We start from the raw sequence: 12,984 nt of genomic DNA, 5'->3' as shown, positions 1-12,984 counted from the left end.
CCTGCAGCAACACACCCAGAAGTCGGGGCTTGTGTCCAGCGGTCTTGACATTCAGATAAACACACAGTTTTAATTTTGATAACGAAGTAATTTTTTTATTGTATATAAAAATACAAGTTATTGTGACTTTTTTTTTTAATCTCAGCCTTTGTGTGCTGCAGACACAGAGGACTAAGAGTAGTCATGATGTGGTGAAGAGTGCCTGTCTGTAGGTGTCAGATATTGGCCTGAACAGACAAGTCAAATAAACAACAAAACTTCTGCAAAGAAAACACTTGAATCACAGTTATACCAGAGCTAATTCCACATGCATACCTGGCATGTAGCATTTAGATATATGTGTGTGTGTGTGTGTGTGTGTGTGTGTGTGAGAGAGAGACAGAAACTTGTGCAAGATATTTAGAACAACACTTGAGGCTCAAGTGGGGAAACAAAACCTGATAAATTTCAGTGCAAAATAAGTAACAATTTAAATATCAGATATTGCAGTCGCAAAGCAGCATCAAAACATTAACACTGAAACATAATATATGCATATACAAACATTCAATGTAGTGTGTGTGTGCAGGATTGTCAATCCATGTTTATTGCATTGGGCTGTGGTACGTCACAGCTGGCTCAGCATCTGCAAAACATGTGTGAGTGAGTGTGTCATCTCATGTAGTGTGTGATGGCCCGTAAGATATAAAGAAGGGCTGCTTGTAGCCGGGCTTCCATCACTATTAGGTTTGCATGAACCTGGGGGAAAAAAAAAAAAAGGATGTCAGTACCTTCAGGTTACTAGGTGGCACACTTTCAAGTCCTGTCTGTAAAGCTTCCATATCTAATGACATTTTAAAAAAGGAGGGTAAACGAGAGGACACGCTGAAATGTCAAACGCTTCACTCTTTGTTGAGAAGGTGCCAAACACAGACGACATGTTAAAATGTCAAAGGATTCAGTCATTGTGGCTGAAGAGGCCAGGGTCAGGTGGTGTTTGAACTCATTCGTACCTTTTCAGAGTGTCTGAAGTGTCTCCAGAAGGCGTGGTAAATGCGAGCCGTGGTCTGCTCGGGGTGACAGGCCATGGTTTTAACAAACACCTTCAGAGAGCGCTCCAACAGCACGTTCACGCTGCCGTAGTCGTAATCATCGTAGCTGCACAGGTACAATGATAAAAAAAAGTTAGTGACACAGCAGAGACAAAAACCCATTTCATTATTAGTTGATTACGCGACACTGACCGTATCCCGTACAGACAGTGGATGTAGTTCCACAGAGCTTTCCTCAGAGTGTGAGTGTCTACACCTTCATGCATGGCCATCCTGTGATAGGTCAAGTTGCTCACAACCTGCAAAGACACCATTTAATCTCATTATAATATGCTCAACCAATCTGTTCTCTACTGATAAACTAATGTATACAGTATTCAAGGAGTCATTTCATCATCTGGTTGTCAGGACGCCCACTTGAACTTGTTTGTGTTTTTATTTCCCAGTGTTGATCTCTTTGTTGGGCTGTGTAGCGTGTAGACAACGACAGTCCTTCCCAAGCTTGCTTGTGACCCCTTAATACAAAGCAATGTCTACTTGAGACCCTTCTTGCATGTCCATGAGGTGTGAGCAGTTCTATTAAAGAGTAATTTACCCTTCTCAAACTATAGGACTATAGAGGTAGAACTATCCAGTATTTCACTCTGTCCACCAACTGAAAAATAATTTTCTGTAGCATAATTTAGATTTTGTTTTATTTCCTACCCAGATAGTAACCCCCAGGTTGGGAACAACTGTTCCACAATACATCTGTAGTCACCAACCACGTGTTTTCTTGACACTAAGTAGTTTCACTGCAAGTGTGTAAACAAGCATGTAGGTCCACATTATCTCCTCCAGATCCTAGTTTCAGCTAGTTAACATTATATATCACTCACTTAAACTCACTGGAGCAGAATGCCCTGTCATGTTATCCACACATCAGTGTTGTACAGTTTCTAATCAGCTTATTGGTGTTTATTAGTGTATTTCTACTCGGTTAAAGGTGAAGATACCTGGAATTTTTCATCCAGGAGCTGGCCCATGTCTGGCAGTAGTCTGTTGACCAGAGAGAAGCCGTGGTCCTCCCATGAATAGTCCTGCACACGTCAGACACCAACATCAACAAACACAGGTCTATGAAACTATTAACAGGCACTGTACACTGTAAAAGGTATGAATGAATAACTTGGGAATGTGTGTCGTGGTCTATCTGCAAAATATAATCAACTTGAACACACAGAAATGCTCCGAACTACCTGGGCTCTCATGGTGGGTGGTGCCTGCTCTCCTCTGGGGGAAAAGTCCTCGTATCTGAACTCTGGATCCTCCACCAGGCACAGCACCAGATCAGGCGGTGTTCCCCGCACCACCGCTAAACAAACACGAGACAGAGGAAGTAGTGAGTAAACAAATAACAAGCAAGTGAATAACAAGAGTGATGCATGGGATAAACAGGCATGTTTGTACCTGTTGGTATGCTCTCGCTCCTCTCCCTCTCAAAGCGAGTAACCATCTCCTCCTGTGTACACTCCTCCTCCTGTTGCTGCTGCAGCTCCACCATCCTCTTCATCAACACCTCCACCTCCATCGCTCCGTCAACCAACTGGAAAAGATTTTTTTTTTTTTTTTTTTTTTTAAAGAGGGAGAAGGGCTTGAAGAACTAACTTAGTACTTTGTATCGTAGAAAAGGTTTCAGTCGTAGTCATCTGGACACTGTTTTCAGAATCAAGACGTTTCGGCTCCCATCCGCTCCCATCAATTGAGAATGACTTCCGGATGGGAGCCGAAACGTCTTGATTCTGAAAACAGTGTCCAGATGACTACGACTGAAACCTTTTCTACGATAGCACACTCCTGGACGAATGAGGGACTACACCGTCTTATTTAGTACTTTGTACTAACAATGTAAAGTGAGCCATGTCTTCTACTGTTATTAAACTGGTGTGACTGGTCAAACAAAGTTGGAATGAACCAAATACCTCTTCGTCCTTGTCCTGTTGACATTGTTAAGTTTAGACCTGTGGTGAAAAACAACTGTTTTTTGACTCACCTCTTGCCTGCCGTCCTCATGAGCAGGGCTGTGAGGGCTACGAGGATGGTGACTGGGTGATGGAGATTGGAAGGTATAACCTCCAATGTGGTCAGGTTCAGGGTTTAAGCCGCAGCCCCACACTAAAGAGCAGAGTGAGTGAGCATGTGCCATCAGGACCACAGCATGTATGAGTTCAGCCAATGACCAGCGAGGCTCTGCTCTGGGACAAACCAGCTCCTGCAGGGCAGAGGGGCGGATGTTGGTAAGTAAAGTTTCATACAGTAGGTTAACAACAATTATTGGAGAATTCATCCCCTCAGGATGAATTGTAATGATTTTGGGGATACTTAACTTTTTATCTCACGCCATCATCAGGTCAAGATTTTAATGTGTCTAATACCTGCAAAACTAATCGTTCCCATCAGCCTCAGCTGTACTTTGTGTTTAGTGCTAATTGTCAACTGTTAGCATGCTAACACACTAAACTAAGATGGTAACATGGTAAACATTACACCCGTTAAGCACCACCATTGTCATTGCGACCATATTAGCATGCTGATGTTAGCATTGAGCTGTGCACTGCTGTGTCAGTACAGCCTCACAAAGCCGCTAGCATGGCTGTAGACTCTTACTGTTGTTAAGTTACAACCACCGAATACAGAGGAGGATACAATTAAATGAACACCAGACAAAACACAAAAGAAAAGCCTAAAAAAATATCACAAAAGGTTGTATTTATTAATGGACTGTAGAATATACAGTGGTGTACAAAAGTGTTTGCCCCCTTCCTGATTTCTTATTTTTTTGCATGTTTGTCACACTTAAATGTTTCAGATCATCAAACAAATTTAAATATTAGTCAAAGATAACACAAGCAAACACAAAATGCAGTTTTTAAATGAAGGTTGTAATTAAGGAAAAACAAAATCCAAACCTACATGGCCCTGTGTGAAATAGTGATTGCCCCCTAAACCTAATAACTGGTTGGGCCACCCTTAGCAGCAACAACTGCAATCAAGCGTTTGCAATAACTTGCAATGAGTCTTTTACAGCGCTGTGGAGGAATTTTGGCCCACTCATCTATCAGAATTGTTGTAATTCAGCCACATTGGAGGGTTTTCGAGCATGAACTGCCTTTTTAAGGTCATGCCACAACATCTCAATAGGATTCAGGTCAGGACTTTGACTAGGCCACTCCAATGTGTTCATTTTGTTCTTCTTCAGCCATTCAGAGGTGGACTTGCTGGTGTGTTTTGGATCGTTGTCCTGCTGCAGAACCCAAGTTCGCTTCAGCTTGAGGTCACGAACAGATGGCCGGACATTCTCCTTAAGGAGTTTTTGGTAGAAAGCAGAATTCATGGTTCCAGTTATCACAGCAAGTCTTCCAGGTCCTGAAGCAGCAAAACAGCCCCAGACCATGACACTACTACCACCATATTTTACTGTTGGTATGATGTTGTTTTTCTGAAATGCGGTGTTACTTTTACGCCAGATGTAATGGGACACACACCTTCCAAAAAGTTCAACTTTTGTGTCGTCAGTCCACAGAGTATTTTCCCAAAAGTCTTGGAGATCATCAAGATGTTTTCTGGCAAAAATTAAATGAGCCTTAATGTTCTTTTTGCTCAGCAGTGGTTTTCATCTTGGAACTCTGCCATGCAGGCCATTTTTGCCCGGTCTCTTTCTTATGGTGGAGTCATGAGTTCTTTGGATGTTGTTGTGGGGTCTCTGAATGGCTGAAGAAGAACAAAATGAAGGCTTTGGAGTGGCCTAGTGGAGATAAGTTGAGCAAACTGTTTGCTAATGTTTATTCAACATCTGTTGCATAATAGCCAAACCTTATGTGGATTCAGATGTGAATTTGATACAGCATTCTAGTGAGGCTGACAGACGAAGAAGAAGAACAAAATGAAGACTTTGGAGTGGCCTAGTCAAAGTCCTGACCTGAATCCTATTGAGATGCTGTGGCATGACCTTAAAAAGGCAGTTCACGCTCAAAAACACTCCAATATGGCTGAATTACAACAATTCTGCAAAGATGAGTGGGCCAAAATTCCTCCACAGCGCTGTAAAAGACTCATTGCAAGTTATCGCAAACGCTTGATTGCAGTTGTTGCTGCTAAGGGTGGCCCAACCAGTTATTAGGTTTAGGGGGCAATCACTTTTTCACACAGGGCCATGTAGGTTTGGATTGTTTTCAGTTAATAATAACAACCTTCATTTAAAAACTGCATTTTGTGTTTACTTGTGTTATCTTTGACTAATATTTAAATTTGTTTGATGATCTGAAACATTTAAGTGTGACAAACATGCAAAAAAATAAGAAATCAGGAAGGGGGCAATCACTTTTGCACACCACTGTATATATCCTTCCTGTGTTGTGGAGGTAAACAACTAGCTTGCTATGGACCACTGGCATTACATATGAGTGAAGACATACAGGATTATACAGACTGAATTTTAAGTTGTTTTGCCAAACATAAGGAAAAGGTTCTTTGCATGACAACAGGTACACTGTGTCCAAAATCACTCGCTCTTTACTATATAAGTGCTGTGCATTACTTAATGTCTGCCATTTGATTTGAATGTCCGCATTCTGAGTGTTTAAATTTATCCAATGTACAGTGCTCTCAAAAATTCCCACAATGGAACAAATTGACACTACTTTCTGTGAAAAATACAGTACCACAGTGCATTGCATCACATTTTATAGAGGCAAAACTACACATGTCACTGATGTTGCAAAATGATAATTTATGAGTGTCTGAAATATTAATTTATAACTACTGAATGTCTATTATATAGTGAGTGAGTCAATGACGGAGTCCTAAAATCCAGTGTATTACATCATATTACTATTATATGATGACAGACTATGAGCAAAAGACAGGAACAGGAGAGCAAGTGGGTGTTGTGTCTGACCTGGATGTGCTGCTGTGTGATGAGCCAGGGCCTGTGTGCCAGCAGCCTGTTGAGTGTTTGCAGGCTGCGGAGTTTGGTGGGAGCGTGCTCGAGGCCACTCAGCCAGCTCTCCTCCCCTCCAGCCTCTAGGAAGCCTGCGCTGTGCTGCTGCACCAGGTACGTGCAGTGGTGTCGAGCCGCAGCCTGGGAAACATCAGGAAGAGTTAACCGGAGCAAACAAACATAGTACCCCGTCCATTAAAGACAAACCTCAATCACTGGACTGTGTATAACAACTACATAATGCATAAGAACTGGCTGCGCTCATAAATATAAAAAGGGCTTAAGGTTAAGGCAACACAGCTAAACTTCTCCACCAGAAGATCATTTTGTTTCTTTATCATTACTTCAGAAATGCCAGTCATTAGACTGGTATTTCTGAAGTAAAAGGGCAGCTAATGTGATGTATATATGAGCGATGAGAGTCATTAAATGTTTATAGAGAGGATCGCAGTCTTTGGCAGACCTGTTAATGGCTCGTTTTGATACAGTAGCTGGATAACCCTCAAGAAGAGAATGACCTGCCAAGTCCATTTTGCATCAGTGCTGTTTCTCCTTACAACAAGATCATTCAGTTTCCTGATTTATAGGTTCCTATACCTTAAAAATATCTTATTTCGTGACTTTTCGCTTTGGATTTTTGTGCAATATTTTTAATTTAACCACTGTAGTATCCTTAAATGCACATACTCGATTGGGATATCTACAGAAATATTTTTTATACATATTAGTCTCATAAATGTTCTAATTGTTCAGAAGAAAATGAGGTCTACCAGCACACTGGACAGGAAAGACATGCCTTGAATGAAAAATAATGACATTTAAGAGTGTTTTTAGAATTTGCCTGATTATAACTTTCCTTTGTCTTTAGAACACATCTACTTTTAAATCCTTTGATATATCAGGGTGTGTCTGAAATGCATCCCTTGTTCAGTAAGTAATGAGTCTGTATTCAGAGAACTGGATTTTAGCTATAGCTGTACAAACTGTTTAACATATGTAGCTGTAAACATTGGTTTGTCAGGTGATCCTTTTCACAGCTGCAGCAAATACAATTAACAGGAAGTCTGGTTGGAAGGATCGCATGCTGACAGAAATCATTGTTGTCAGTGCCTTCTACTGTAAGTGGCACACATAAATCAAACTTAACTCCATTCATTTTATTAGCTGCAGCTGTGTCCACCCAGCTATGGCATTGTGGAAGTTTCTGTTGGAAATATAGAAAAGCAGAAGTGATATCACATCACTCAGAGGGCCGCTTCAGCCAATGAGCCAGTCTGAATGTACTGATTTATTGTTTGCTACAGCTGCACTGACTGGGCTGCAGTGGAAACAGCATTATGGAAATATTAATATAACTGTTTAACTGCAATACTGGTTTTGTCCACCTACTAGAGGAGGCAGGAATAACGGTATCGCCAATTATTAGATGTATGTATAAAAAAAGAAACCATAAAAAAAAAAACACATTGGCACCCTTGACTCGGTCACAAAAAGAGAAAAATCGTAACTGCAGAGTCTGCCATTATTGTTAATGTTTAGTCATGCAATATCTAGGATAAACTTTAAAAGGATAGACTCACTGTACCTGTAGCCTTTCAGATACCAATTATAGGATTTAGAGCATTTATAGCGTAATTGCTGCCTCATTTGACACAAAAACAATTAATACAGATGCAAATAAACACAAGACAAACACATGGTCACTACCACTTTAACACTTCACTCATAGGTTTATGAATTAGATCAGAAAGTAATAGTAGTAGTAATTTATTTGACATTATGATTTAACCTGCAGTGTCACTGCTTGTAGCACTGAGCTCTGCACACTGTGGTGGAAAATCTAACCAACATCTGTTTATAGTAAACGACGGGATTTATTTGTATTCATCTAGTCCAATAATGGTTGATTGTGCATGTACAGATCTACAGTATACACAGCAACTCAAATGGAACAATATTAATATTATTTACCATGTTATTCTTACATCTGTCATGATGTGGGAGTAAAAACATTAAGAGACTAGCAATAACATTGCAGAGCAATACACCAATCAATGCAACAATATACAGTACCTGCATCACATTAGATACTGTATATTGCTTTGTTGACAAAACAATTTGATACAAGCTGTCCAGCTACAGTTAGAGATAAAAGGACTACAACCTCATTGGGAGCTGATCTCACACACAATCAAGCTCAAATCAAAGCTGTCTTTGTTGGATCATTTCTTTTCATTTTTAAATATATTGCTCCTACAAATAAATTTTATTACTATTTATTATATTGTGCCGTAGTATTGTCTTGTATATTGGTTGTACAGGGATAACCATGAAACACGGGTAAGTCTGAAACTACTCAAGCTGATGTCAATGACAGCAGAGACATGGTTCATTGTCTTTGCAAATGCTTAATGGTGTTTTGGAAACTGCTGACTTTTTTTATATTCAGTTTATTGCAAAATATTCAGCAACATTTTGTGGATCTTTGTTTGAAGTACTTTTTTTTTAATATGTCTATTTAAGATGTAGTTTTACATTCAGGACTGTACATGAGGCCTGAAGTCACTGCCACTGATCTGAAGGTTCTGATAGGTGTCACTAGTTAACAATCTTATATTTTGGTTTTCTTACCGTAACAGCAATGTAATGTCTCCAGTGACGGGGCAAGGGGCCATCCAGCTCCAACAAAGCATGCTGGGTCCTCAGGAAGCAGCTGAGGTAGGCAGGGTGCAGTGCCATCACCATGGTGATGTGGTCTACGCGACCCAATGAAAGAAAAGATTCGATAAGGACGTCCTGGTCCGGCCCTTCTTTCAACATCTGAAGAGGAACAGCAAGACAAAATACATGTTCAAAGTTGACAACAGATTCCCTGACAACTAAACTAACATTATATTTTTACTATGCTTAAGGACACACTGGCAAGGATTCACTTAAAAATGTTTCTCTTATAGCCGGAAATAAGCAGCCTTAAAGAGCGGATACAACACTCGCCCTTTCTCCGGTGTAAAGCTTGGAGTGAGTCACATAAAAATCAGCATTTTCAGTCATCAGCTTTGGCAACACATGTCTGGTGTTGCTTCTCTTGATGACATGAAGCAACAAGCACTGCTTATACTAGCACTGAACTAGGCAATTACTTTTAAAAACAAGCCATACACACCTCTTTTGCATGGATAAAGGCACTTGGACCTGAGGCCAGAGCCCGGGGGACTTCAACTCCTTGTTCCTAGTGAAAAGAAAGAAGAAAGTTAAGTTAATTATACAGTGAAATAACTATTAATTTAATTTCTTATTATTAATCTGACAATTAAGAAAAAGTGAAAAATGCTGATCATAATTTCCTAAAGCCGAGGATAATGTCATCAGATTGCTTGTTTTGTCTGGTCAGCAGTCAAAAGCATAAAAGATATTGAGTTTACGATCACATAAGACAAAGAAAAGCAGCACATCTGAGCTGGAACTAGGGAGTGTTTGGCATTTTTGTTTCATTGTGTCATTTTTCAAGCAATCATCAAAATAGTTGCTTATTTTTCTGGTGATCAGCAAATTGACTAATCAACTAATTGTTTCAGCTTTACATTGACATGTCTAAAATATTAGGTTTATACATTAATTTGTATCAAAATATAAAAATGTTTTGAGCAAACAACTAAAAGGGTAAGACTGTCAATGAATCAACAGTATGTTATCCTCTTAAAAACTTCAGTATATTTAATGTGGATGTAATATATATTGCATACACTAGAGACCGCAAAATACTATGTTAGTATGTGTAGACTATGTAAGATGTATCATGTTAGTAGCTGTTGTTAGTTGTTATAAAAAGGTTGAATGTTATCTAGATGGCGCTGGATCACTGTATGCTAAAGCCATTTTTTTTTCTGTCTGCCTGGATCTTGCCATCTTGGCAAAGCTGATTCCAGGACTTAAAATGAATGTTGGCCAAGGGTGTAAAATGGAGGGGCAATGGCCCCTTCCCTACTCCCAGCTCCCCTGCTCGCACCACACCCATCTTCGAACTCCTCCTTCATTTTGATCTCAGCTACACACCTGGAAAGTTTTGTGACTGCATCTTGCACGGTTGTGACTCTATGCTTGGCAAAATCTGTCCACAGAGACAGACAGACATATAAAACACCTGGCAAAGTACTCAAAAGGCTTCTGTGGTAGTTTCCATGATGACACACACAAACACACAGACCCAGGAGGTGAAAACATTACCTGCCGTGCTGTCGCGGCTGGTGATAATAAAGATTATTTGAAGATAAATGAGAAAATCTGCAAACAGCTTCAACCCCCTTTAACTTGACTTACTTCGACTGTAGCACTTTATGAAGCAACTTGAAGCCCATAAAACCAAACCATGTGTTAAACTCACCGACATCATCGGAAGGCCGGCAGCAGACTAACACAGGTCAACGCGTGTTATATCCAACACAGGCGACAGATAAACTGAATATGCGCCACACGCACCCTGACTTTCCGTTTCTAGAAGCTCCAGTGGGCTGAGAAAAGACTCGGGGGTGTGTCTACTGTGTTTTTAGGGGACCGAGAGGGGGCGTGTCCGGCCTGCTTGTTTTTGCACACCGCATCAGAGTCTTGCATCACCTCCTACAGTTCAATGTCTGATGAAATATCCAGCAATCTGACAGAAAATGCTAATCAGCTGATAACTACGGTTAATCAACTTGCAAGACTATCTTGACTATGAATCAATCAGTCACTTAATCTTGGAATTTCGTAATAAGAAGCAAAAGCAAAGGTCCTAAAATAAGGCAAACTGCCTATCACTATTATTATTATTAAGATATTTCTTGGTGGAAAATATACCCCATTGCCGTTGAATTAGTCTGATATTTTTTCTGTGTTCCTGCTGGTCTGCAGACATTATGAAGGACTCTGAATAGTAACGTTATCCCAACATTACCTGTGCGGTTCGCAGCAGCTCAGTTGCTCTCCCCCGTACCTCCTGCAGCGGACACGACCGGGACAGCCGAAGCAGATGCAGGAGTGTTTGTTTACTCAGCAGTGCCAAACCCGGCCGGTCCAGTCCTAAACACAGCAGAACCCCTTGGCTCAGCTCCTCCAGAGCCGCTGCTCGCTCGTCCTCGTCCCTGCTGCACAGCCGTGCTAAGGTTTTGACAGTCGAACCAACATCGGACTCTGACTCGGACTGGTGGCGACATGAGCGGCCAGAACCGGCCACTCGCCCCGGGGTGTTTTCTCCGTTAGCCTGGTAGGTAAAGCCTGTCACGGGATTACTGGCCATCTCTTGTATTGGTTCCCAAGCGCCTCGGACTGCTTCTTGAAGCACCTGGGTTGAGTCGCCTAACGCTAACGTGACGGCTAGCTACTGTTGTTGAAGTATTAACCTGGCCGTTAACTTGATGCAAACGTTGGTTTCCTTAACTGCCAAATACTTGAGGTATCCGTCGCCTGTCTTCTTTCATTGCGCAATCATCTGTTCCACAAATCATTAACGCTGACGGCCCACCTTCAAAGCTGTCTCATACCCGGCTACCTGACCGTAGTCAGCCTGCCGGGTTAGCTCGCTCAGCTAGCCTAGCTGCTGTTAGCAGATGCTGCAAACTGGTTTAACAGCGTACTCGACCATAAAAAAACACTGTGAGCAAGTGGTCTATGTTTAGACTGGACTCCCCAGAATAGAGAATAATCTAATTTAATTTTTAAATCAGATTTCACGAGGCACCAAGAAACAAAATTAGATTTCACTCGCTGGTATCGTTCCAAGCTGTTCTTCTTCTTCGTAAAGTTTTATAGCGGTTGGCAATCAACGTTATGGTGCATTACCGCCACCAACTGGAATGGAGTTTGTATCGGGACTTTAACTATACATTCACTAATGATTAAATAAAAGAAAATAAACTGAGATGAATCCAAAAAAACTTAAATTCATTCAGCTGTTCTGAGCTGGAGAGCTTTTTTCCTCCTGTGCGACGTCATCGTGACGTGCACAAAACTGTTCACTAATCTTCTTCGATTTACTGGCGGACTACAAACCAACATTAAAGGTGCATGCCGCCACCTACTGTATCGGAGTGTGTAACATCATGACTTTAACCAAAACTAACAAACTGGGGGGGAAAACAAAACAAAACAAAAATAAATAAGTACATAAAAAATAAACACTTTATAGAGATTTTATATTCTAGATATTATACCTGTTTCTTTTAAATATTTGAATAAAGCCCTTTGACCCTGTAACTGTTTCTCCCCTGTCTCTAACAGACCGTTCATGCTCCACTCTCTGCCCTTCAGTCTTTCTCTTTCTACACTGAACCTCCTACATCCCATCAGCACGTGTTCAACAGATTCCTTACAGCTACAAGTCTCACATTTGTCTGACACTGACTTTTTCATGGTATACAAGGAGTCCTGTGTGTCCTAGTCTTGGCCTAGAAAAGATAACATCCTCTTTCCTGCATTTACCTTGATTATTTCTGTCTCTGACAGATCTTTGGATTTTATAGTATTCTCTACCCTTACTGTCGTTATTCCATGTTTCCTGCCATGATGTCATTATTCCCTGATGAGTTAGTGACTTCGCTTCTGATCTCCCAAAACACATTTCTAAAATGTCATTATCATTGTTGTTCAGTGCATTTTTAGCAAGTTTATCTGCAATCTCATTTCCCTCTATTCCAGCGTGTGCTGGTATCCAGCAGAAATTAACATCTATTCCTAGTTGCTGCAGATTCAGTAGGCTCATATAAACCTCAATTAAAAGATCCTCTCGGACTGTTTCTCCTGACTGTATACTTTGTATTGCAGTTCTGCAGAATGGTTGATGCTAAGTTTCCCTCTCCTCCTCCCTGGATTATTTTCCAGTATGTTAGAGGTAACTTAGTTCTCCTCAGATGCAGAGGCAGTTCTCTAGATGCAACGAGCAATGCATTAATGGGCGTGGTTCTGACTGCTCTTAAACTAAGTCTTAGTGCTCTGTGTTGTATC

General features: G+C 40.9%; 1 protein-coding gene across 2 annotated transcripts; it reads right to left on the bottom strand.

Moving 5' to 3' along the window:
* Positions 1 to 67: 67 nt before the first annotated feature.
* On the bottom strand, positions 68 to 11,994 carry sesn2 (sestrin 2). Of its 2 annotated transcripts, none has more exons than XM_044172556.1 (11): positions 10,940 to 11,994; positions 9,173 to 9,238; positions 8,641 to 8,829; positions 5,968 to 6,150; positions 3,064 to 3,282; positions 2,481 to 2,616; positions 2,270 to 2,385; positions 2,027 to 2,110; positions 1,224 to 1,330; positions 993 to 1,137; positions 68 to 738 (listed from the first exon to the last, which is right to left on the bottom strand). In XM_044172556.1, the coding sequence occupies exons 1-11, from the start codon at positions 11,279 to 11,281 to the stop codon at positions 652 to 654; spliced, it is 1,674 nt and encodes a 557-aa protein (XP_044028491.1). In that variant the 5' UTR covers positions 11,282 to 11,994; the 3' UTR covers positions 68 to 651. The 2 variants fall into 2 exon arrangements, with proteins under 2 accessions (XP_044028491.1, XP_044028492.1); XM_044172557.1 differs by lacking the exon at positions 10,940 to 11,994 and adding an exon at positions 10,391 to 10,763.
* Between the last annotated feature and the right edge of the window lie 990 nt (positions 11,995 to 12,984).

The sequence above is a fragment of the Siniperca chuatsi genome, linkage group LG17 (genome assembly GCF_020085105.1).
Source record: "Siniperca chuatsi isolate FFG_IHB_CAS linkage group LG17, ASM2008510v1, whole genome shotgun sequence".
Lineage (NCBI taxonomy): Eukaryota > Metazoa > Chordata > Actinopteri > Centrarchiformes > Sinipercidae > Siniperca > Siniperca chuatsi.
This window is presented reverse-complemented; position numbering and strand designations above follow the sequence as displayed.

Coding starts and splice junctions, on each gene's coding strand:
- sesn2 (XM_044172556.1), bottom strand. CDS start 11,281: ATGGCCAGTAATCCCGTGACAGGCTTTACCTACCAGGCTAACGGAGAA. Junction 6,151..8,640: donor GACATTACATTGCTGTTACG/GTAAGAAAACCA, acceptor GATGTTTCCCAG/GCTGCGGCTCGACACCACTG. Junction 2,386..2,480: donor GAGCGAGAGCATACCAACAG/GTACAAACATGC, acceptor GTGTTTGTTTAG/CGGTGGTGCGGGGAACACCG.